This window comes from Pogona vitticeps, chromosome 2 (genome assembly GCF_051106095.1).
Source record: "Pogona vitticeps strain Pit_001003342236 chromosome 2, PviZW2.1, whole genome shotgun sequence".
In the NCBI taxonomy this organism is placed as follows: Eukaryota; Metazoa; Chordata; class Lepidosauria; order Squamata; family Agamidae; genus Pogona; species Pogona vitticeps.
Genome location: NC_135784.1, coordinates 128,788,158 through 128,814,660, shown reverse-complemented (window position 1 = coordinate 128,814,660; position 26,503 = coordinate 128,788,158). Strand labels below are relative to the sequence as shown.

The 26,503-nt window shown below is 44.9% G+C and overlaps 1 protein-coding gene across 1 annotated transcript in view; it reads right to left on the bottom strand.

Annotated features, from left to right (window-relative positions):
• The window catches only part of LOC110075060 (heparan sulfate glucosamine 3-O-sulfotransferase 3A1), a 93,102-nt gene extending 71,737 nt beyond the window's left edge, over nt 1-21,365 (bottom strand). The window contains exon 1 of the mRNA XM_072990415.2: nt 19,949-21,365. Coding sequence (XP_072846516.2) covers nt 19,949-20,367 — 419 coding nt within the window. The 5' untranslated portion in view covers nt 20,368-21,365. The remainder of the gene's footprint in view (nt 1-19,948) is intronic.
• Nucleotides 21,366-26,503: the final 5,138 nt, after the last annotated feature.

Below are 26,503 nucleotides of genomic sequence, written 5' to 3'. Positions count from 1 at the left end.
GTTAATGTAAAAGGCGAAGGAGCGTCTTACGTCAAGTGTATGGAGCATGCGCTCGAGAGGTGTTGACATAGATGAAAATAGGGTAGGTAGAATTATTGGTTGATTGAGCTGAAATTCAGATACAACTTTAGGTAAGGACACATCAAAATACAGAGTGATCCTATCTGGATGGAAATGAAGGAAAGGTGGATCGGATCGGAGAGCTGCAAGTTCACTAGCCCACTTAGTAGATGTTATTGCCACAAGAAAGGATGTTTTTGAGGAAAGTAGTTTAAGATCACAGGTAGCCATCAGTTCAAAGGGTGGTCAAGTAAGTGCATTGAGGACAAGTTGTAAAGACCACTGAGGGATAGGACGCTGGCGTGGGGAGCAAATATTGTTGAGTCCATTGAGAATTTTTTTCACAGTTGGATGAGAAAGAAGTTTGGCCAATTCAGAATTAGGAGGCTGGTGAGCTATAACAGCAGACATGTAAACTTTGTAGGTGGAATGAGATAGTCCAAAGGTAAGTAAAGTCTTCAAAGAGACTGGTGTTGCAGGTAGGTTCTGAGAATCAGTAAAGGAAAGAAATGCTTTTCATTTGTTTTGATATAGGAGCTGGGTTGAGGGCTTTCGAGCTCGATCAAGTACATCCTTTATGTTGGGAATATCCTCCATGTTGTCAGGTTGAGAGAAGATATGTCTGGATGGTGAATCATCCCGTCATCTTGAGTGAGAAGGTTAGGGATCGGTGGAAGCTGGAACAAGCCAGTTGACATCGACCTCAGGTGGGTAAACCATGGTTGTCGCAGCCACCATGGAGCAAGGAGGATTGCATTCGACTGGAACTGTCAAAGTCGAATGATGGTTCTTTGTATGAGCAGTATCGGAGGGACTAGATAGAGTAGTTCCTTGTCCCAGCCTATCATGAAGGTATCTCCGATCGAGTTCTTGATGATTTCGGCTCAAGAACAGTGATATTGGCACTTGGTATTTGCTTAGGAAGCAAAGATGTTGATCGAAGGGTTGCCCCAATGGTTGCAGAGAAGATCGAAGATTGTATCATTTAGAGACCATTCATGTGTCCTCGTGGTGAGGCAACTGAGATAATCCACGAGGAAGTTTTTGTGTGTGGCTATGTGGACTGCTACTGGGAAGATGTGATGTAGGTAACTCCATTCCCAGAGCTTGACGGTCAGGTACAGTAAGGATAGAGAATGTGTGCCTTCCTGTTTGTTTATGTAGGGCCGACGTATTGTCTGTAGCGAGTTGGACTGCAAGTCCCACAATAAGTGGTAGGAAAGCATGGAAAGCCTTAATAATTGCTAAGAGTTTGAGGTGATCGATGTGTAATGTTTTCTCTTGATTTGTCCATAGGCCATGGATTCTGCGATGCCGGCAATGTGCTCCCCATCCTGATGGGCTGGCATCAGTGGTAACCTGTATCATCAACTGAAGAGGCAAGAAGGGTCTCCTGATAAGCAAATTGAAGAGAAACGTACACCAGGTGAGTTGACGTGCAAGCTCAGGTATTACTATAAGATGCATGGACGGGTGGTCCATCATGGGATCAAATAATGAGAGTACCATGATTGGAGCGGCTTCATCTTGAGCTGTGCGTGCTGTATAACTGCGGTTGTCAAGGCCATGAGTCCGAGGAGGTGTTAGACATGATGGGCCAACACTGAGGCTAGAGGTCGGAATGGTTGAATAAAATTTTTCGTTTGAGGATTCTCTTGTGTGGGAGAAAGGCTCTGGCTTGTAGGGAATTGAAGCACGCTCCGATACAGGTAGTGTTTTGAGGTGGCTCGAGATGTGACTTGGCAAGATTCACCTTGAGGCCAAGGTCTCAAAGAGTATTGAGAGTGAGTTGTGTAGCTCTGACGGCATCGTGATACAAGGCTGAGACTATCAACCAGTTGTCTATGTAAGGAAATATACTGATACCTTGAAGGTAGGCAGCAACTGGTGCCATGCATTTGGTAAAAGTCCTCGGTGCTGTGGAAAGCCCGAATGGGAGAGAAAAGAACTGGTATGTGATGTCGAATCGGAATCAAAGGAATTTGTGGTGATTCGGGTAAACAGAGATGTGAAAGTACATGTCTTGGAGATCGATGACAACAAACCAGTCTCTCTGTGAAAGGAGAGGAATAAAAGCGTCTAGTGTCAGCATTCTGAAGCGTCTAGGTTGGATGAATTTATTAATATTTCTGAGGTTGAGGATGGGAAGGAGTTCTCCATCCTTTTTCGGTACTGTAAAATATGTCTGTAGGCGGAGGAGTGGGCCCTTTATAAGTGGTAGTAACTTGCAGTGATGCCTGGAGAAGATGTTTGATGGAATGCTTAGAACACTTTGAATGTTCTACAGTTGATGAAGGGTGTTTCAGGGCTGGTTTAGCCGGAAGGGTTGCATAAGTCGTTATTGAATGTTGTGACCGGTGTCGATGTCGAGGAGGAGATGGAGAGAGTGAAGGTGAGAATTGGGGTGGATATGATAAAGTATAGCAGACCCTTTTAGGCTCATCATAATATAGCTGTTCTTGAGGATCATCAGGTAGATATGGATCATATTGGTAGTACAGTATCTATCTCTTCTATCATCCCGGAACTGGTGTTGAGACTACTGTGGGTAATAGTAGTATTCCCGGTGTGGGAGGTCATACAGAGCAGGTGATAGATGTCATCTTTTCTCCTGGTGTTTTTCTAGGAGAGTGGTGAGATGAATCGGAGCCAGATAGTTCAACTGGAATTGCCCGCCCTGATGATGCAGAGCTCGAATGGGCCAAGGCCTAGCTGGAATGAACATCAGGCCAATACTCGGTGACAAGCTACCAGCAGAGGCTGGAGCTTGGGCCGGAAGTACAGATGAGTCATCTCTGCCAGAAAGAGAGCCTGGAGCATCTCTAGATGATTCTTCCAGGATGGAAGATGGAAGAGTTGGCTGTGGTGGATTGAGCTAAGTATACTTTGAGGTTTTTTGTTTGTTTGTTTGTTTGAGGTTGTCTTGTCTTTTTTCTTTTTAGAAGACTCTAGAGAATGAGTCGAGGCCTTCGTCGTCGACACTGATTTTGATTTCAAAGCGGACTTCGACTTCTCCTTATGGTGAGGAGAAGGATTCGCTGGGCTGGATATGGGCTTGGGGGGATTTTGCCGATCGGGTCGGGGGTCTGGAGATTGTGCAGACTCCATAGCGAAGAGATTTCTTCCACAGATAAGATATCAGTCTTTGCAAACACAGTTTTAGCGCTGGTTTAGTTAGCCTTTTATACTCGGAGCAGGAGTGTGTCGGATGTTGTTCTCCAAGACAGAAAAGGCAAAGGTCGTGGCCGTTGGTGAGAGGGATTTTATTTGCATAGAGAATGCACTGCGTGAAAGGCCCGGGGGGCATAAAAGAGCAGGAAAAGGGGGAAGGAAAAAACTGTCATGAGGGGGACGAGATCGGCAAACGCAGACAGAGAAAAATCTGGAATAAACTTTCAGGAGAAATGTCCAATAAAGAAAGATGATTCAAAAGAAACTGGAAGAAAATAAATGATGATTCGATGGAAAGTATTAATTCAATAGATTGCTCTAGTTATCTGAAACAGGTCTAGCCAACACAGCGGAAAAAGGAACTGAGGGGATCAGAGGTGGGTGGAGAATGCACTCCACCGGGGAACGTTCCACTAATCATGTGTCTTTAAGCTCTAGAAACTTCTGACAGGTTCAGCACAGGCGCAGAACAACCCAATTGTGTGCATTCACAGAGGCCATGAAGAAGAAACAGCAACAGTAGGCTATCTCTCATTGTTCAACGCTTACACAGAAGCAAATATACAATTTTAGAGGAACACAGTGGAACAGATACAACATCTAACTTGGTCATGCCTTTCTCTGCATAAGAGATAAATTTACGATTGTCAGAAGTAATTTAGATTTCAACATAACTCAGCAGTGGCATCTGGTTTTTACAGAAGATAGGGAAGAGGGAAATCAGAAAAGCAACTACCAAACTGCTACGGTGCATCCAGACTGTGCATTTATTACACACGTACAGTGGGGTCTTGACTTAAGAACGGCTTGAGTTAAGAACATTTTGACTTAAGAACCACTCTCATAGGAAAATATTGACTTGACTTACATACTTAGATTTGAGTTAAAAACTGAAAAACACCACGTGGGAGGCAGGGAAAGTGCAAAATGTGAACTTTCAGTTAACTGTTGGCCAGTGAAAAGGGTGCCTGTCTGCTTCCTCACTCCTCCCAGCGTTTAGAGAGTGGATTGGGAGACAGTCTTCAGACTGCCTGGTACTGTACTGCCTGGACTGTATTTTCCCTGCCTTCCCTGAACCTTTCTTGACCTAAGAAAAAAAAAAGAAACAAAATATCCCCCTCTAGTGGTCGAAGGCAGAATAGCAGCTTCCCATTACTTTCTATGGACAGAAAAGAGCAGATACAGATCAAATGGTTTTCAATGCATTCCTATGGGAAATGCAGATTTGACCTGAGAACTTTTTGACTTGAGAACTGCCTTCCAATACAGATTAAGTTCTCAAGTCAAGACCCCACTGTACCTATACTATGCCACTTGTTCCACACGTCTTTTTCAGTGTCTGACCAAGCCTTTAAACTGGAGCATTGTGTCATGGGACAGGGAGAGAAGATCAGTCTTCATTATTCTAGTCAACTTGAAAATCTTAGCACTGTTATCCACTGGAGCATTTGAGAAATAATGACTACAATTCAAGAAAAAAGCTAGGGAGAAGCCAAATGGTACCTACAAATAGAGGAGCTGAACCCCATAAATAACAATAATTTAACTTCTTCCATTTTATCCTAGTGTGGAATACGGGAACGATGCAGATTGAAAATGACCCATTCTCACTCACTGTAGCAGACCACAATGTGAACAAAACTTTTACGTTTGTTCTGCTGTACTAAATTGAACACTTCTTGTATAATTTTGAAGCACTGTTTATTCATAATTTTGACTACAACCCTCCTACAATATACAGTACATCTCCACCGGAGTAAATTAATCTCAGTAGAACTTTTTCTTTTTCACAGGATAGATGGTCAATTAGAAATGTTCATGTTTTCATTTCAAAACATGTTCATATGCATACAGGAGCTGTCTCCAGATTATTGATTATAAGCAAGAAAGTTGACTCACACACTCATCAGAAGGCAATTTGATCTCACAGATTCCTAACATTACAACATGAAATCATTAATGATATCACTGTCTAATACAGAACTACTAAACACCACTATAGTGTTCAGCTGCCATCTTACACACTTTAAGTAAACACATGACGAGGGATGTGCGCTAGCCCCACCCTTTCAGTTAATCAATTTCTTTATTGTGATTGATGATCAATACAATCAGAGTGAATATAACATATAATGTATTGTTTGCAGTATAAGACACTGTTAAACAGAAAACCATTTTTAACAGAGAAACTGCTAATAAAGGTATCACATTGCCAGCCACAAAAAGCCAAATTTTAAACTGTAAGTCTGTTAAAATAATTTGCAGTTGGACCTTTCTTGCAGCAGTTGGACCTTTCTTGTTGCCAGGCTGAAAGAATGAGCTTCACTCTGGCCTGAAGGTAATGAAAGAGCATAGGAGTATCTCTTCCCTCTACCATCACTTTCTTCAAGTGGAAAGCAACAGTCTGCAGAGGTCAGCTTATGCTAAGCACAGGGAGGGCAGGGGAGAAAATCAACCCCTATGTGATCAGGAACGCTGAAAAAGTAGATGTCTTAATCATGTGGAGAATCTCCATATGCAGAGGACAACAAAGCCTGAGGGGGCAAGATTACTGCATTCCACTCTTTGTGCATATACTTAAAATACCTAACAAATGCCTGAACAAGACTTATATTACTAATATACTATGTCTGAATGCTTCATAAGAAGCTCAAAAGTTCAGAAAAGAACCCTGCATGGGTCCCTTAATCTGGTTTGAAGCCCTTTTAAAGATGAACTTGTATTTCTCAATTCCAGAGGTGTACAATCCCCTGACCAGTCAGAAAGGTCAGTTAAAACAAATTGACATAATGGGGTTCACTTGGCAAGAATTGAGGATCTGTTATCAGCCTTTCTGTCCCCACATCATTCTGAGTATGGTAAGAATAAAAGTTCATCACCAAACGATGACTTGCATCAACCCATAACACCAGTTAAAATGGTATCCTAAAATACACATGGGGTGTGTGTGTGTGTGTGATTTTTCTGAATATTTGTCTAATTTTCATTTGCTTACCCTTGAAGAAACATGGCTTACAACTAGGGATAGAAATGTATTGTTGGGGTGTAACACTTGATTTGATGTCCAATTCAGTGCTTTGGAATTATCCCAATTCCAGTCTGGTCTGCAGTAGTTTGCATCACACCTAATTTGGTACATTCCCCTCTCTTTGAATCTCCCACTGACTTGCATGGCTAGAACTGTTGTGTGTGTGTGTGTGTTGTGGTTTGTTTGTTTGTTTGTTTGTTGATTTGTTTGTTTTTTGCACTGATGTCCCTGACGTTTGGGGATGTCTTGGCATCGTTTCGCCTTCCACCACTGAGGGGCTGCAGCAGACACAGGGTGCAGCACCATTCCAGGGCTTCCAGTATCTCAACAGCCTGCCTGTGAAAACCCTGACCCTGGGAATCACAGGTCACAGTTCAAAGGCTGATCAAGGCACCAACACAGCTGCTTTTGTGTAGCTCCATGCCAGAAGCCAGGCTACAGGTGCAAGGATCACCATCTGGCTGAGGGAGGATCTCCTATAAAGATATCCTGAAATAGCTGAGGGCAAGATTCAATTATAAACACAGCTTGAGTTGTGAGAAGACAGCATTTGAGGACACTTTGGCTCGAAGTTTGTCATGGATATAAATCAATTTCTTATATATATAAACTAGCCAGTTGTTCTTATGCATCATCAAATCACATCTGATAGGTTTTCAAAGTGTTTGAGAAGTTCAGGGAGTGGTTTTACTACTGCCATCACCCAACGAGTTTCTACGGCTAAGTGGGGATCTGAACCCAGGTTTCCCAAGTCATAGTTCAACACTCTACCCACTTATACCTCATTTGTTTCCATAGTTAGGGAGGTGGGAAAATGCAGCCAGGTGGTACAGTGGTTGTCCTCAAGTCCATGAGGGTTTGCATCGATGTAGTCTTGCCATATGTTACATACACAATCAAAAGTTGTCTTCCTAAGGGTGCAACTAAATGGTTAAACACCACAACATTTGCTCCAATTATAAAACGGATGAATTTGAAGTATTTTTTTACTGAGTACATGACCTAAAGGCTGTTTCAAATTGGGCCAGCGCTTTTAGTTCCTGAAGTGTTTTTCCCCACTCTGCCACTGGGGCAGCTTCCGCTTTTTCAAGCCAGAACAATCTGAGCAAGCTTTCCCCCATATAGGTAGTTGTGATGTATTCTTGTAAAAAGAGGGCATGTGTCTGTATGTGGTGTTTCAGTGATGTAGACAGTTGGGTCCTGATGTTCTCACTTCCGCCAATCCTTTTATGGTTTGGAGTGAAGCCACTTTCTCATTTAAAACTTCAGACTACTATTTTTTTTTCAAAAACGTTTCTATAGAAAAATAACATGGAAAGGTACTTAGTCTAATAGCAGAGAACACCAAAAATTTGAACAGTAATTTTGCAAAATACATTGCAATTCACCTCAGAATGATTCCATAACAAAGATCTCCACCACCTAGTTTAAAAATATATGTGACCAGAGATGAGGTAATTCCTGCATGCATTAATTAAAAGTAAGGAAAAAGAGTAATGGAGTGGAAGCAGAAGGTGTTGACTTCTCCCATGTACTCACACCCCAAGATTGTTTCCCTCCAGGGAAGGCTGAAAATAAAGCCAGTGTCCTGAGACCTGGCAACCTAAAGAGAGACAGTCTTGAGCAGAGAACTGGACTAGATTATCTCCCCATTCCTTTCTTACTCTATGATTCTATTAATAGTGTGATGGGCATTTGCTAAGCATCCACATACCGACCACAACAGAAGCCAAGCAGTGGGTCCTGAAAGCACCAATTCCATCTTAACTTTTCACACAAGGAAGTGCTTGAGGTATTGTGGATGAAAAGCTGTCCAGTCAGTCGTGCCCGGCAGCTGCTGCCAGCTACTGGTACAAGCTTCTCTCCCAACCCTTTGATGGAACTACAAATATTCTTTCGCTTAGATTCCCACCATGCCTGTTTGATGGGGAAAGGCGGACAGTATTAATTAGAGGACACAGAATTTCCCAGATCTGAAAGCTTGCGGAGCACCAATCGTTAACCTCGCACACAGATCCTTGAAAGAATCGCGTACTGAATCATCTTTCATCTCCTCGCTGTACGCTGCCTCTAAGAGAGTGGCACATTTTTTCCCTCTAGCAAAGCTGATGGCAGTTTGACAAAAGGCGAGCAAGATTAAAACATACAAAATAGATGCTCTTGCTGTGACTGACAGGATAATGGGATTCTAGCGGGCCACCAAATCTGTGACCGGCTAGACAAAGGATCAGAGAGGGAAACAGCACCTCTTCAAACAACCCTTCAACCCTCCTAGGCTTGGTAATGATGATTTCTTTTCTTTTCCATCCCTCCTTTGTTGGGTTGGGTTACTCCCATGTACGTTAACAAAGCCTACGTAAGGTTTTCCTCCCCCTCCAACTATATAAAGTCACATTACCCATAAGGTAGGAGGGCTGCTGGGGGAGGCGTCACCTGCTATTGAACTTTGCCTGCTCAATAGACTTGTTCAGCCAATTCCTCAATTTTTAAATCTCAATGAGGCCATTGTGACTGGCTTCTCACCCACCCTCCCCCAGTCGCTCCCAACTTCTCCCTTGTGAACCCAGGAGCTTACAGACCTGAAACAGAGAGAGTTCGGCTACAGGCACTCAAATTCCCCTCAATGTTCTGCCCACACGGAGCCTCTGTAGAGGTGTTGTAGCTTCTAAATTAAAGCTCCAAGATTGTGTTTAAATAAAATACCGCTGTAGGTGATCTGCCTTTCACCCAGAAGAGATGAACTGGAAGGGAGGGGGGAGGAGAAAGTGGAGGCGGGAAGCCGAAGAGGCTTTGCTCCTCTTGAATCAACATACAGCACATTACACATGTTTCATTTCCTATTCCTGATCCATAAGCAAGCAGAGGGGACTTTAACTGGCTAACAAAGAGATTTGCTAGAAGCACACACGCTGCTCTCCTGTAGGCATCAGAATTATTGTGTTGATTTTTTCTTTTTAAAAAGACAAGAACTTAATCAGATTTTTCTCAGCTTCTGGCCACAGCCCTGCTGAACTTTAATTTCCCATTAGAAAAGCAACATGAAGCTCTTTCTATACTTTTCACACACACACACACACACACACACACACACACACACACACACACACACACAGAGAGAGAGAGAGAGAGCGAGAGAGAGAGAGAGCGAGAGAGAGAGAGAGTTCTCCCATTACTTCTTTACAATTTGCTTTTCTGTTTGTTTCCAACTCTAGGGGTCACTGTTGCCCGCTCTTATTAGTCAAAACAGAACGTCTCCCATGAGACCCACTTGAGGTGGATGCTAAAGCCATGTCCTTTTCTCATTCCACATTCCACACGTTGTGCTTTGCTAATGTATTTCAGCATAAACATCCACAAACCGTATTAACTTTGTTCAGTTGCTTACAGCTTTGTGAGGGACAGAGTTGCTGTCGGGACAATCAAAGAAACAAGAACATGCGGAGACGCACGGCAATAACTTTATGCTGCAATTTAAAACATTCCTACTAGGGAGTGATCCCACTGAGCAGGACGCTATTAGGGCTGCCAGATGACAGGGCTACTGTGCTGTTAGTAAGAGGGAATAATTTCAGCAGATGTTGCTGGACATGCAGTCAACCAGGCCGAAGGTTCATCCTTGAACCACCTTTTCAAGGTGGAAGGTCCTGCTATTTTTTAAATTTATCCACCCTAATTCCAGTGCAATTTACTTCTGCAGAAATAACTAGAGGATTGAACTGTTACCTTCAAACTTTGAAGGAAGAAGAGGAATGGCATAGATTTTAGGTTCATGGCACTCCAGTCTTAATCCAGAGTAAACCCTGAGGCATCACTTTCAGGTGGGATACAATAAGGCCCCACTCCTGTTTGTGTTCCCCAGAAACTGGACCTACTTCATGGACATGCTTCCTCTGCACCTAAAGGTAACATGCAGCCATTGTAACTGGTAGCCACCAAGAGCCTTATCCTCCATTATGTTGCTGATCCCCTTTTAAAGCCATCCAATTTGTTGGCTGTTACTACAATCTTCTGGACAGGGATTCATATCAGTTTCCACCTTCAATTGAATTTTGGCCCCTGTTTCTACTTACCATCTAAAAGCAGCAATGTTAACATCTGGTTTATGTTCTCGTGAGTAGTATAATGCTGAGAGTTCAGTGGCATCATTTATGGAGGGCACGGAGTGACCATGCCCTTGTGTGAATATTCAACAGGAGCCTTTATGTCTGGCTATCTCATACTTAGACATCCAAATGACACTATAAAAAATGGACACCCAGCTAAACCTGTCAGCCAGCTTTCTCCTCAGACACTACAGCCAGTGGTTTATGTTGGGGACCACTGGGGCCTTTTTTGGTGACACAAACCTAAACCCTGGAATTCCTTCTTAGATGTCCGCATTTCTCACATTCTTTGCCACCTTTTCAATAGATGAAAAGGTATCATGTATCATGGTTTCTTTTCTAATATTTGTGTTACTTTTTGGCATGCTTAATGGTTAAAACGGTTTCAGGAGGAGATGGTAACTGATGTATTTATAATTTTATTGTCTTTAGTGTTGGGTTTTGATTTGGTTTATTTTAAATCATCTTGAGGGTATTATGATATGGTGGAATAAAATGGAGAAGAGGAAAAAAGAAATAGATGCTTGACTAATAACAAACAATATTGAAATATATAATTTTTTAAAAGTATAATCTCTAATCAACCCACAGGTCTGAGGTATGGCACTAACTCTCAAGATGTAGCATAGCCAGCGTTGAGGGATGAACAACACTGTGATCTAAAATCTGGAGGACCATAGGTTCCCTGACTGAATAATATGACAAGTAAAACAAAATGATGTGGCAATTAAAAACATCTTCCAAGAACACACTTTCGGCGTGAAGTGTATTCTGCAGTAATCTATGGGGCTACTTCTGCATTCTTCATAGTTGCATTAACAAAATGTCTGGGACTATAAACGCTATCATTTCCTCTCAAAGATATTTCTTATATAGCTGTGGAAATTATATCCAAGTCTCTTTAGAAGGAAAAAAAATCCCTGAAAACCAGTCAGACATCATGGCTGTCCCCAAAATCAGATGTTTATTTTCAAAGTCAAATAAAAATGTCAAGGTTTCCACCCTACTTCTAAAGATAAAGCCTCAAAAGTGTTTGTGTCTCCTTTCTGATCCCCCTTTCCTGGCAGGTGAAATTGGATAACTGCACTGTGAAGGAAGTACAGTATTGTTCTATGGACAGCTTGGGATTTCAAGAACAGAAAGTCTTTTTACCCAGGAAAAAAGACATTTAAATTGCATAAAACCTATAGGGTTAAAAGAACATAGATAGGCATGGAAACTCACAGTGATCTCCATCTTCAAAACAATACTCTTTCCACTCCAATCAAAATCCTTACACTTCACTCCTATACATGCATAACTGAGAGGGATTTGCACTCAATAGGACTGACTCCTGAGTAGGCATCTATAGGGTTGCCTTTATTGTTACTCTTTTATTCAGGTTCAATTGCAACGTGCACTAATCGTATGAGCTATATACTGCCTCCTTGACAGGGGCTGGACCCGATGATCCATAGAATCTCTTCCAGCTCTGCAATTCTGAGATGTATACATTTTATTTAGATTTAAGCATGCTTATTGTGAAAGAGAGAGAGCCGCAAATGTTGTCTATTTCATTTTTCTATAAACACTTTATGGTAAACCACAAAGATGGAACAAAGTTTAAGATTTTAAAAAAAGAATGTTGGACCAATACCCTCAACCCCCCCCCCCAAAAAAAAACCTTAAAAGATCTCACCATCCCTAATCAGAACTTATTTTCACCAATTTGCATACCCAGGCAAGTGAGCCTATGACAACATGTTACACTTCAATCCTGATCCTGCACTGAACATGGGGACAGTTCCTGATGACAACCTGGATGTAGGACACGCAATTTCTAAGAGGGTACCAAACCCCAGCCTGAGAGCCCTTTGTCTTCCTCCTGTGTACTTGATGGGAAACAAAGCATTTCTGCTGCACAAGAAGACAAATTGCTTGCTGAGCCAACAAGCTATTTTCATATTAACTTGCCAGAGGACACAACTTTATTAACTTTAAATGACAGGCGCACGTGGGAGAACCATCTAAACAATGCAAATTGCAAATCAGACAATTGCCCTATGGCTTTCATGTTTATTTCCACATTGTTGTGGCCTCTTCCTTTCTCTCTTTTTCTGTCCCTTTCTCAGCACATGAAAAATGTATTCCATTAAAAAGATTTGATTGGACTTGATTAAAGCTGTCTTTGCAGGTACCTCCTACAATCTGCATTTATTAGCTTTCTTAGCATCTGGCCATTGTGGAAGTGGTTTATTTAAATAAATGAAAGGGATGAAGGGTGATTCTCCACAGCCACAAGCCACACAGGGCAGAAAATGTAGGAAGCAAGCCTGTGCCAAACAATTTACCTGCTCAAGGGCGGTGGGATGGGCAACATATGACTCTCCTGTTCTTGTTGGACTACAATACCCATCAGCCTCACATAGTACAGGCAATGATGAGGAAAGGAAAGAAATGCAGTTTATTCACACCTAAAAGACTACAAGTGGCCCATGTCTGAGATCTAGAGCTTTGTAGACGTCTGCTGTGCCACTTGGATGGAGATGCAACATAGCAATGACTGATACATCTGGAAAACAGTGGTTAGGATGTGTGGCAGAGGGAAAGAGCTAACACCAGCACCAAACCCTACACTCATTCAATCCACAGCACCTACCCTACCAGCTGTCCAACTTTGCACCAGTCCCAAATGTGACACATACAGTACACTTTGCCTCCTGCTGTCTTTAGGATGAATGGGAAAGTGCAAGAATAGGCACCCCTTGTTAATAATCGCCTTGCCCATGGCACTGTGACTGATCATAAGATATGGTGTAACTCAGCACCCAGCCACAGCACAGCACCACAAAGACACATAGATAGACTGTAAGCTGACTATTAGGACGCAGACCAACTCATGGGTCAGTTTCTCTCTCTCTCTCTCTCTCTCTCTCTCTCTCTCTCTCTCCCCAAACACCCAATGTTGGCCCTTCAAACACTATTCTCCAAAACCTGGAAATGTCTGAACCCAGTGCTCTATACTGGCAAGCCAGTGGCTGCAACATTTCCATGCCTCTTTCTTCCTTCCTTGTTTTATATGAATTCTGTGTCTTGTCTGCACTGTATTGCAACACAACTCTCACCACCTTGAACCATGTATCTCTCTCACACGGGAGAGACCCTGTGTATGGGGGTGAGATTGATTTCTTCCTCTCTCCCACTTCCAAACCCAGTCTTCCTTTATGATCCTCCTAGCAAAGGCCAGGCATTCCATTTCAGCCAGAACACTTCTGAGTACTTTTACCAAGTCCAACCTATATGCATAGAGTAGAACTAGCTGTCACCACTCATACAGAGTGCCCAACAGCAGCATTTGGACCATGCTGGTCAATGCCATGGCTGCAGAATCCCAGTAGGTGGTACAACCACTTCCCTACCTGCATGAGGCTGGAATCTGCCATTTGAATTCCCACCTGAATAACTTGACTCCTTGCCCCAACCCCCAGCAATGAAGCGTCATTCTGGATCAATGTTACATTGCAAAGCCTTCTGGGGAAAGTTTGTCCAGCTTTGCACTACAGAAGGCACCAGTTGCCCAGCACTGCTCCCAGTATCTCCAGACCATGGCAGGGCTTGGAGAAGCTTGGACTACAAGTACCAGAAGTTCCCAGGTGCTAACTATATGGTAGGCGCTACCCATAGGGTAGCTGGATGGTTCTGGGAGTTATATTCCCCTAAAATAACTTCTCCAAGCTCCAAGAGTGGGGGTGAGAGAGAGTGGGGGTGAGGTGAAAGTGGGAGGTTGACCGGGGTTCCTTCAAAAGTGGAACTGGACATGGTTCCACTGCAACCCCTAAAGAACAAGGGGTGCCCCTAGTAACAGTCATGGCATTAGTTCCCCTTCTCCCTCATGGCAGGACAGTAGACTAAGGAATAAGCATGCACTGAGTACAGAGGTGGCTCCACTCTCTCTTTTCTCGCCTTATCTCCTAAACACCTACTCTGTATTCAGGCCAAAGAAAGATGTGTTCCAGATGCTGCTTCTATAGTGTTCTCACACAGGAACAGGAGCTATCTCACTCCATGTTCCTTGATGGCTAGACCAGGAGCATCATGTCATGACTAGTCCATGGTCTCCTTAGCTCTTTCTTTACAACAGAAGTGGGCAAATCTTTAGCACTCAAAGTTCTATATCCGAATCCCTGGGCCTTGGAGAGCCACACCGGCTCTTGTGCCTCCCTCTGTTTAAGGATAGATTTGCTTCAGCATAGATCATTTTAGTTATCCTCCTCTGCATGCTCATCCAGACCTTCTGTACCAAGGTAAACTGGTTTCTTGGCTAAAAGGGTGACTGTTCAGCTAGTTCAAAGGGTGATTGGACACACGGCCGAAACTGCCAAGCTGCACCTATTTCTCTCCTACAGGTAGGTACTCCCAGCACAATGGGTGCAATGGGACATTTCAGCAGTCTATACCATAGCTGCACAGAGTTGGAGCAGGCAATGGAATCTGGTGATTCCAGTATCCGTGGGCAATGAATCCATTCCAGGCTTTAGTGTGGGTATCAGATGATCTGCATCTGTTGTGAGGATAGTGACCAACACTCTGGAGAGCTCCTGCAAAGTTCAGAATAAAACCAAGAGCAGATTAATCGCCCCACCAATATTGGAGCTACCAGCCCCTACTGAATGGAACAGCTTTACTGTGCCTGCTACATATGTCAACCTATTTGCCTGCGAACTAGGTAGACAGGCAGGTAAGCCGTCCCTTCCTGCTTCTTCTTCAGTACTGGAACAAGGTATGGGGAGGGACTTTCCCATGCTGATCAGCAGAGCAGCCAACCTGATCAAGTCTCACACAGCATACACATAGCTTGCCATCATTACTTGGGAAAGCAGATGAGGTCTCCAGGATGACAGCTTAGGGTTTCTTTTTTCCAAAATAACTCATTCCCATTGCTGAAAAAAAAAAGTAACTTGTTATTTTGCTGCCTATGCTACTCATTAGTTTTATTTACTTTCTGTTGCTTTTGAGGGGGACTCATAAGCAAATGGCATGAAACTTAAACCTTCTTGTAACTTCATTGCATCCTCATCACCCCATAAAGTCACATGTCACCAGACCATATTACTTGCAACTCCCCACTTCTGTGCAGAAACAGCAGCAGCATAGCCCCCCCAGCTGGTACCTCTATGGTACTCACTGGTACCAAGCCAAGAGGACAGGACACTAGCCCACTGCCAGCCAGGTTCAGCCTCTGAAATAAAAGGTGCAAGAAACACGCCAGCTCCTCTGCTTCAAAGAGAAAACTCAGCCGGAACAGGCAGGACCAGCTGAGCAGCTTCATCAGGAGGCTCAAGTAGCTTTGACATGGGTCTGGCCCCATTTCACTCTGCAGAGGTGGTACACCCACACTTTGACAAATGACTGTGCAGCATGTGGACGGGTCCTGCACTTTGGCCAGGGAGAGCTGTGTTATGTCCTGGGCAGTATGGGCACTCTGGTATGTGAGCTCTCCTTTCTCCCCTTTGCACAAAACAATGCAGAGTACCACAAGGGGATTCAGCATACCCCCACCTGCAGAGGAGAGGGGAAAGGGTCTTTCTTGGATGTGCTAGTAAGTCCCATTATTTGTTTTCCTCCTCATCATCTGAACTTACTCAATGTCTCAGGTTGTCCACGTATTGCCAGTTATGTATCACTTTCTCCCCCTTCAATTTACCATCTCTCTTCTGCCATCCTTCAATCACCTACTACAAAAGTCTTACTGACTGTCTGAACACCCTATAATAACATAGCCAATCAGAAAGAGCTGGCTTATGGTGTCACAGAAGTTAAGCAAAAACATTTCACAAAGCATTGATCTCACTTTAAAATGGATCACAGTAGTAGTCCATTCAAAGCAATCTCTCCCTGCAACATACAGTATGTAAATCTTGTGAATCCTTTATTAGGATCATCAGACCAGGTAACGTGCACATACGTTGTACTGAAAGAGAGAGGAAAGTTTCTGACTCCTCCAGTAATACTTATGAAAACACAATACCCAAGTGTACCGAACTGAAACACAACTTCTGCACAATACTCAAATTTATCCAATTCACACAATCCTTCCCCCTTTAAAAGGAGTAGGGATGAAGATTATTGGAATTTGCATTCAGGTGCACCACATCCCAGCCGAAGTCCTTCAGTCTATCTATGATATCATTATTAGTATCAGCAGTGCAATTTATATCACACCTTTCCTCCAAAGAGTCAGCATGTGCCACGTTATTGCCCCGCCATGTTTACTGGAAACTCTAACAGATAGGGCAAAAGCTGATCTCACAGCCATAAATACTCTACTCCCAAGCAAACTACACCAGAGCACAGTGTGCTGTCCTCTGAAGATGCCGGCCCAAGAGACTGGTGAAACGTGAGGAAGAACAACCTTCAGAACACGGCCAAAGAACCGGAAAAACCCACAACAACCATCTAACAGATACCTTTTTTAAAACACACACACAAACAATTAAGAAAGCCAATTATCTGTCATGGAGAACCAAATGGATGAACATTTAGGACCTAAAAGAACCTATTCAGAGAGGACAATGATGGCTATGATGACAATAATATGTTCGATATATCAGTCATAGCATTACAGTCATTCCATAGGAGGTGGAATATAAAGGGGAAAAAAAATCTAGAGGTAAGAAATACTTTCATTTGATTCAACTATATTGTGGTACCCCACTTTGGAATCTTCAGGTATAGTTAAAAATAAACAAGTAAACCTGGCAGAAGAGGTGAAGAAGGTGTCACCTCTCACTATTGACATCACAGCACTTTCCATTAGAGACCAGTGATGCTTGCTGTTAGTCCATATTCATTTAATTATGTGCTGCCATGTTGATCCTGAATTACGGCAACCCTCTTGAGGGTTTTCTAAGCACAGAGTACTCAGAAGTGGTTTACCATTCCCCCTCTTCTGGAGGCACCCTGGGTCTGTGCAGTTTGACCAAGGCCACGCAGGCTGGCTCGGCCCTTCTGGAATGCACAATGGGGAAATTAACCCCCAGCCTCTGGCTCCATGGCCAGGTACTCCAACTCAGTGAACCTCCCTGTTACACTATTCATCAACCACAATACTTTGCAAATGGGAGAGAGATATCACTTTTTATTCAGAGAACAATTATTGCTATAATTTCATCATCATCGTCTTAGAACTGCAGAGCTGAGAGGGACCTTATGACTCTTTAAGCCCAGCCCCTGCTAAGGAGGCACAATAAGTCCTTGCTATGTATCTGTCTGTTAACAAAATGAGGTGGATCATCACTCTTGAATGTTGTTTTAATTCAGCAGCATGTAGTAATAGGCTTCCTGAGGAAGGAAGGAATAACTTAAGAGCAGGGGAAACTTTCTTTCTATTCAGGCCTGTCCTTTTATGGATGTGATGATCACCTTTTACACTGATTTGTCAAGTGAAAACTTGGACTTTTGCATTTCCTACATCAAGTGATCTCTCTCTGTGTGTGTGTGTGTGTGTGTGTGTGTGTGTGTGTGTGTGTGTATGTGTGTGTGTGTTTAAATAAATGGATACAAGAATAATTTCAAAAGTGCAGCATCCCCACAAAGATTGAAGGGCATCTGTGACATCACTTGTGCAAAGGTCCCACACCAGAATTTGCCAAGGGTCTCTCACCTCTCCTATGCCCAGCCGCCGGCGGTCCAACCTTCCCTGCCACCTTCCAATGGAGACCTTTATTAACTGAATTTTACTGAAGCTTCTCACACATCTCTTTTTAGAACCTAAAAGGTAAGGCCAAAGGAACACCTAGACAAATGGCAAGTAAAGCAACTTCCACAGGTAAGGCTGTGGAGATCAGATATGAAAAACAGAACTGGCGATGACTCAAAAAAGAAAAAAAAGTGACGGGGGGTTGGAAGGTGTGAGGTTTTGATAAAGATGATTTATAGGGAAACTGTAAATCTAGAAGTCAGTTAAATTTGAATATACTGTAATATTTTCAAAGCTTAAAAAAGAATCTAGTTGGGACAGAGTTTGGAAGATCCATTTGGACCCCTTTGAGGCTGTGACCCTAAACAACCTGGATTATGTCACATTTCTGTGGAATCAGTTAGGTTTACTTGAACCAAAGAATGAAGACGCAGTCATGATGCTAAATGTGACCTTATAGCCCCCTTCTGACTTTATTATTCTATGTGAAGAGAGAAAGATGAATTAAGGATGGGAACGTTGAGAATGACAGGTATTTTTAGGGATGGTTCTATGGGATGTCGGAGCTCACACACTGGCTTACACATCTACCCACACAAAAAGGCTTGTAGGGGATGAGTCACATTGCGTACTTGGGAGTGTGGTTGAAAGATTAAGGTGAGAGGCAAACTTATAGAAGAGTGTGATGTTGGAAGGTGGGGGTTAGGGAATCTTATTCAACCAAGAAGTAGAACAAACAAACAAGCTCAACTCTCATAACAGCAATGTCTTTTCTATTCCCTAGTTATGGAAATGATGGCTTCCTGCTGTTGTGAGGAGAAGCTAGACCTGCATTTGTGGGGGGAAAAGTTGAAAGTAGAAAGAAGTACCGTAAATATTGACAAAAAGACAGAGTGGACCCTAAGCATAAAGGCCAAAGGTAACATTAGCTGTACATGTAGGACTACTCAAGCTGAGAAGTTAAAGGATAGTGACGGCCTATGAGGAAAGAGGGGGGTTGAACTTGGGATTGGCTCATGTCAGGAATTTTGGTGGTAAGAAAATGGGATGCAGGGAGACTGGTCACCAGAGATAAGTGTGTGAGAAGGGGATCTAGAACCTCTAGCTTGAAATATAAAGTTACAAGGCCAGCATCTCAGGGTGAATGGAAGATGCTGTAAGAAAGAAAAGGTTAGTGGACTTTATAACTGGAGGAAAGGAACAAAGGGCGAGAGGCTAGATTTCTACAATATTTATGGTGAGGACTCAGGCCTGATTGAGGGCACAGCCTTAAGATGCCATCTTGCACAAGCTTACTTAAGAATACAGCCCATCCCAAATGTATTTAGAATCAACATGCATGTGATTGTTCTATATACCTGTTCTAAGACGGGGCAACGTTTCCCCCACTTTCAGTATCTTTAGTTAACTGATCAGAAATACTGGTGATTTCGAGCATCTACTAAGCATTTCTCTCGCAACCAAATGACAGATCTCTTTGGCTTCCCCCCACCTCAAGGCAGGGGGCAGTTTACACTGCTTGCAAAGTGCGACGTCCGCACTTTTCTTTTTAAACTACCATATTAACAGGGCAAGCCTACACATGCTTACTCAGAAGAAAGCCAGTGAAGAATGTAAAGGGTTAGGGTCAGAGGTGTGTGTGTGTGCGCGCGCGCCTGTAGATGCCAGACCTTTTTCAGTATTTGGGACTAGCTGTCAGGGACCCTCTCTCAGGAATCCGTGGCTCTGAAGCCCAGAAAGGAGCCCACCTCTCTCCTAGCCCCAGCAGTACTGTGGTAGGGGCTCTTCATCCGGTAGAAGTAAATAGATGTCATTGCAGACGGGGAAGGGAAAGGGAAAGGGGCTCCCGTGCCTAGCCCATGAGCGAAGCCGAGACAAAGAGCAAGGGCAGCGGATGCCCACAGGTACCTGTACCAGGCGAGTCCCCGGCCGTAGTTGCGGTCGAAGAAGTGGGGCTCGGCGCCCGCCGCCCGCACGTCCGGATGCACCCGCAGGAACTCGAGCAGCGCCCGGGTGCCGCCCTTCTTCACGCCGATGATGACGGCCTGGGGCAGCCGCTTGTCGCCCTCTCCGCCGGGCTGCGGGGGCCAGAAGGGGTTCCGAGGCGTGCCAGGCGCCGCCTCCTCGCCCGGCGCGACGGGGATCGGGGCCGGCTCCCGGCTGAGGACGTGCGCCGCGCCCGCCAGGCAGTAGCTGGCGTAGAGCGACATGAGGAGGGAGCCGAGGACCAGGAGCAGCTTCCGCAAGGCGCGGCGGGGCAGGGGCTCCGGGCCCGAGGGCGGCAGCGGCGGCGGCGGCGAGGCGGGGGGCGCCCCTCCCCGGGCCATGCTAGGCGGCCCCCCGCGCCGGGGCCATCGCCCTCTCCGCTCAGCCACTTAGCCCAGGCGGGGGGGAGCCGGCAGCCCCATAGGCAAGCCGTCCGGACCGGGCGCCCCTCGCCTTCCTTCCTCCTCAGGGGCGCCTCCGACCAGGGGGGCGAAGGGCCCGCGGGGAGAGTCGTGGGCGTCGTGGGAGTCGGCGAGGCTCTCCGAGGGCACGTTGGCGGAGGGTGGGCAGCCCGGCCGTCGCCTCAACTGCCGCCAGCTCTCGCCGGGCTGGGGAGCATCTCCAGGCGGCGACCCGGAGGCTGGCGCATCGCGCCCGAGCAAGCCGCCGAGCCCAGCCGGGCCGCTCTTCGGCCGGGGAAGAGGACCGACGGCGCAGCCGCCTCAACAGGACCGGACGCGCCGCCACGTCCTGCGAGGGAGGAAAGGACGAGGTGCGTCCGGGCGAAGGGGATGGGAAGTTGGGGGGAAAGGATCAACCACGCCGGGGCAACAGGACCCGGGCGGGCGGGCGGGCGGGCGGGGTGGCGGTGGCTGCACTTCGCGGAGGCGAGGGGATCCCTACACACGACCGCGCTCCCTTCTCCGGGTCGCTGAGGCTGCGATCCAGAGGCTTGCCAGAGGGTGACCTCCGCCTCCCACGCCGTTGGAAAGGCAACCCAGCCGAGGCACTCAAGCCAGACTCCGGGCAGCTCGGCTCCAGCTTTTGAGGGGTCTTGATCAGGAAGGGGAGGATGCGGTCCCTGATATAGCTGGGAAGCCGTTCGTGGGAAGCCGCTTCTCTCTTCCCGGCCAGGCTGGGATGGCGATCGCGCTGCTGCTGGCCGTGGCGGGACGCTTCTCGGGTCTGCGCCGCTCTCGGGCTTTGCCCGCCTGACGCTGCCGCTCGCTCCGCCGACGGCCAGGCTGGCAGAAGAAGGGAGGCAAAAAAAAAAAAAAAGTCCTTCCCGCCGCCTGTCACCTTTCCAGGGAGAGCCTCCTTTTTCCCGGCTGCTCCAGCGGCTGCCACACGTGGAGCTCTTGATTGTAACACAAACTTCTCCGAAAAGGCACCTCCACCCTCGAGTGACGGGCCCAGGAGCCAATGAGACGTTGAGGAAAGGGCGAGAGGGCGGACTAGCGCTGTCTTTCAGAGCGAAGTCTGTGGGGAGGCGGGAAAGAGCTAAACAAAGGACACGCCCCCCTCGTCAGGTCGAGCAGAGGCTTTTTGTCAGAGGCAGTTTCGAACTTGGCTATATTCCCTCACATGTCAAGTCCTGCTACGCTCCTTGGACCGGTCCATGCCACCTCGTAACGTTTAGTCGACTGTCGTACTGGGTACACCAGCTTCCCCCAACCAGGTCCTCTCCAAATACTGCACAGTATACGGAACGACTTCTAGGAAGACCAAAGGAAAAGGAGGACAGGATCCTGCACCTTTCATTGCTGCTTAGAAGAGGAAATTTTCTGCAGGTACTGTTTTTAGTACAAGCTGCTACTACTTTAGTTTCCTCCTTCATGCAACTATTAAAAGGGAGCAAGAACCTCATCCTTCTCTTCATCCACTCACCCATAACTCAGTGGTTCCCCATATGTTCTTGGACTGCAACACCCAGAAGCCTTTGCCACCAGCTGTGCTAGCCAGGGTTTCTGGGAGTTGGAGCCCAAGAACATCTGGGGACCCAAGGTTGGGAGCCACTGCCCTAACTATAGCTCCCATCATTTGAGGCCAGCATCATTGGTCCAATGCATCTGGAGAGTAGCAAGTTGGAAAAGGCTGTTTATGACATCCATCTGGTGTGGATGCTTAAGGATGCATCCCTGTTTTACACATGGAACACAGCAGCTCTCGCAGTTATGCATTGCGCGTTGCCCTTTGCTTGCGCGGCAAAGCAAACACGTAAATCTAGGACTAGGTCTGATGTTTTGCCCACTTGGCCACACTGCAAACGGTCTCCTGCCAAATTTAGAAAGCAAGTGTGGGAAAATCAGCTGCTAAGGCAAATCCAACATTCAAACATCACTGCCTGGCAGGGTAGGCTGAAGAAAGGCAGAAATGGGTCGAGATGAGCAAAGATGCTTTCCCCTCAATAGCTGCTTGGGAAAGGACATTTTGGCAGCGTTGGCTTATAGTGCAAAAGTTCAGAAAATCCGGAATTTCCTCTTTACTAAAGAAGAGCAGCATGTACAGGAGCCTGACTCCTTATGGCAGAGCACCATTTTTTTTACTTTTTGGCCAGGGCAAATAAAAATCTACCACATTTAGGAGCAGAATAAAATTAGCAAGAAAGGAAAGGCACAAATAGGATCTCTTGAATAAATTGCCTTATAAAGTCCCTGGGCAAAGTACGTTCTTTTGTTACAGGTGTTGTTACTGTTCTACAAAATTACATTATGAATCAGAACAATGGGATTTTATAAAACTTTCTGCAATCCAGAGGATTGTTCTCTTTTGCTTCTTATTAAAAAGAAGAAGAGAAGATTGTCACCTTGCTTCCTGACAGAGTTCCTTTCCCTTTAATGGTTGCTTGGGAAGGACTGCAAAGTCAACTGATGAAGCCTTTCCATCATAACAAAAGTCAGTAATGGAGCTGTGCAGTGCTTGGGAGAGCAAAGAATGCAACTTGTATTGAAGACATTGTACTGTATGGCTATGGAGGCAAAGGGCCTTACCCACATTCCCCAACTGCTGTGACAATCATGTGCAGAATAATCTGGTGGCCATAAAAGCCCAAAGGCAAATTGCGTAGTTCACATTTGCTCTGGGACAGAACTGATTCTCTGTCTGAAAGATGTTCTCACACAGCAACAGAGTTTGGAAAAGTTATTTTGGGAACTACAGCTCCCAGAATCCCCATCGCCAGCACAACCAGTGGCATGATCAGTATGCCATGCACTCCATAGGCATTCATAGTTTTCCCTGTGAACCTTTCCGACCCCTGATGAGCAACTGCCCGACACCACTATTAATCTGCTCCCCAGCAACCTTTAGCATGAATTCAGGACTCTTGTTTCCTACACATATATCACCATGCCTTGACTAGGAGCTCACTTTTTTATTTTTATGTGCATGCAATCACTTAGCTGTTCATCTTGGGGAGTGAAGAAGAAGATACCATAATTTCTCTGCATTTCAACCTCAGATGCCTGGTAGTAAAAGCATCATAATTTCATAGCCTGTAGAGAAGTCCTTTTCAGTGGAAATGGTTTTTAGAATTGTCGACAAATGGTGCTCACAAAACATTTGACTTAGATCTTCTTACCTTTATTTGCTATTTAAATTTACCTGTGATGCTGCGTTTCATCAGCTTAGAAGAATATAATGAATTGTGAACTGCCCCATATTTCTACTGTCAATCAAGCAAAAAAAGGGGGGTCAGTAGATTCTTGGGCAAATCTAGCCAATGTCAGTGGGAGAGTTAAGTATCCATATAAAGCTACAATTGTATGCATGCTACTTTGGCAGTAAAGCTACAGAACAGAGGCACGCTTATACAGTAAGTGATTCCGGTTGAAATCAGTTTGAGGGATGTAACCAGATCCAGAAGTACCAGAATTAATCCCAGACTATCAATGTCTTCAAGGTGTGTGATCCTACATCTAAAATTCTGTTCCTATCTTTGAATCAGCAGTTTGGTTGAAAATGTTTTCAAGGATTTGAGCTGTAGCTGTACTACTCTTGTCCATCAAAACCAATCATGAAGCTTGTGATAAAGACTAGCACAGAGACTGGCAAAACGTTAGGAAGAGCAACCTTCAGAACACAGCCAAAGAGCCCAAAAAACCCACAACAACCATCAGATCCCAGCTGTGAAAGACTTCAAGAATACACTAGCAAATATTCCTTGGTATAAGCCTTCATGGATGGCATTGGTTGAAATGGGTTGCAGCCTATGAACAGGTATGGGGAATAAAATGTAAGAGTCTTTAAAGTGTTACAAGACTCAGTTCATTTCCACTGACTAGGAACATTTCTGTCTTGTTTTAATTGGATAAAAAAAAGAGTTGCAGTGGCCCCATCAAAGAGTCTGTCTGGCCCAATATTCTGTTCCCAGAGTGTCGGGAGGTGAGGCTATTCAGCGTGGCCCTATCCCAGCCAGCAGCAGGCCAACTTCTCCTGTTGCCGCTGCCCCCAGTTTGCAGGCCCTTGTCTCCCTGCATGCCTTCTCTCTTTGCACACAATGCCACCTCTCATCTCTGTTCGCTCCTAGTCATCCTCGTTGTTGTCTTTGCTGGTCAGCCAGCTGGACAGCCCAGCAACCTCTTTTCAGAAGGCACCAGCTGTTTAAAAATACTGGCACCACTCCTGCCAGCTCTGCTTAAAAACCTCATCAGCTCCTTTGAGCTCCTGGCACCCTTTCAAAGAGGGCAATTGGACTAAGGCAGTACCGACAAAGCAGCAGCCATGGTCACTGTCAGAGAAGCAGGAGAAGGAAAGGATGAAGGGATCATCCCAGCAAAGTGGGACATAGAGGGAGGAGTCAAAGCAGCAAGGGGGCTCTCTTCAGGTGTGGGGAGGTGCTATTTGATTGATTGATTGACTGCTATATTAGTGCTAGGCACTATTATACTGTAGGTAGTTAACAAAAAGGAACATAAGCAAAAATGTAAATAAAACAAGAACAGATTGTGGTAGCCGGCTGCCTGAGATAGCAAACTTACCCAACCTACCAGTAGGGTCAACTCAGCACCCTTCTCAGCCCATAGGTTCACATAAGGGGACAATGACATCATTCAGCACCTCTCAGTGAAGCTTCACGCCATTGTCAGACAGCATAGGAGACAAGCTATGGGACTCTGGAGGCCAGTGCCCAGGGTGTCAAACAACTCATTTGGGAACAGAAACTTAGAAACCACCTGCCTGGAAAATATCTGACATGGTGAGGATCAAAGTAGGGTTTGTTTGTTTGAAGGCGTCTTGTGGATGCCTTTTTCAGATTTTTGAAACAGTGTTCTCTTGCAAGGAGACAGTTCTCACTTCACTTACCCATTGGGTAAGTCCCTCTTTGGCAATTTTGATTATCCAGGAGCACAAACTGGCAAAAACTAGCAGATAGAACCTTGTCATTGTCCCTCAAAGAATATGTTAGTGCAAATCTGGAAGACAAAAGCGGGCAGACATTTTGCACAGGGATTAACATTCATATTTCCAGATAGAGATTGGATTTCCAAGTTTTAACAAACTCTTTTTCTTTTGTTGATTGCCAAAAGAGAGGCTCTAAAACATGAATAATTCATGTCAACAAAAGAGGAGTAAAGAAAAATGTGCTTCTTTAATGTTTTTCTTTTCATTTCACCCTTCTTACACCTTTGCCTGTCAAATCACTGGGTAAATTTTCCATCCAATAGTATTGTGAGGGCTGCTGTCAGCAGCCAATTAGAACATCCAGAGGGAAGCAGACATTTTGAATCTGTAAGAGGTATTGGATTGGTTAGAACCCAATGAGGAATGGTCTTTTGTTGCTTCTTTTATTTCTTGTCAGTGTGCAATCTTGTAAGTGCCCTCCATCTTGGATTGTGTGACGACCTGCCTGCTTTCCTGCCTCTGTGCCTCCATCTTGGATCTTTTCCTCTTTTGCCTTTTTTTCTTGATTTTTTTGGGGGGGGATCTTTTTTAAAAAATTTCTTTTTGCTGCGCTCTGCTTTGCCTCAAAAAGAGAAGAGAATCCATCAAGTGATAAGGGGAAGAAGAATCTCCCCATATTCTAATAGTTTTGGTTCGGAGACTTTGTTTTGATTTTGCCTTCAGTTGCTTGCTTTCTTGCTTTTCTCAGTTGTTGAGAGAGGACTCTGCTATTTTCCCCATCGTGTGTGTTTTCCCTCTTTGATTGCATTTAAAAATTTTACTGCCTGTTTATTCTGTTAAAGGTGTATATTTTGGTGGAATTTGGTGGGGAACTGTTTTGTGTTGTTTTTGGTTCCTTTGTTGTGCTCCAGGCATGTAGATTGCCCTCCTCACTCTGTGGTCCCCCTTCAGCAAGACTGAATTGATAATTCATGATGGTTTACATTCTGCTAGGCAACCCACCTAGGCTAAATAACCTGTGTTTGAAACTACATATTATAATCAGCTTCAATTGAAAGCAGTTTATCATTTTATGCAATGTTGTAGGTACATGTTTGTTTAAAGGCAAACACCAGCTTCAGGCTCTTTGATATT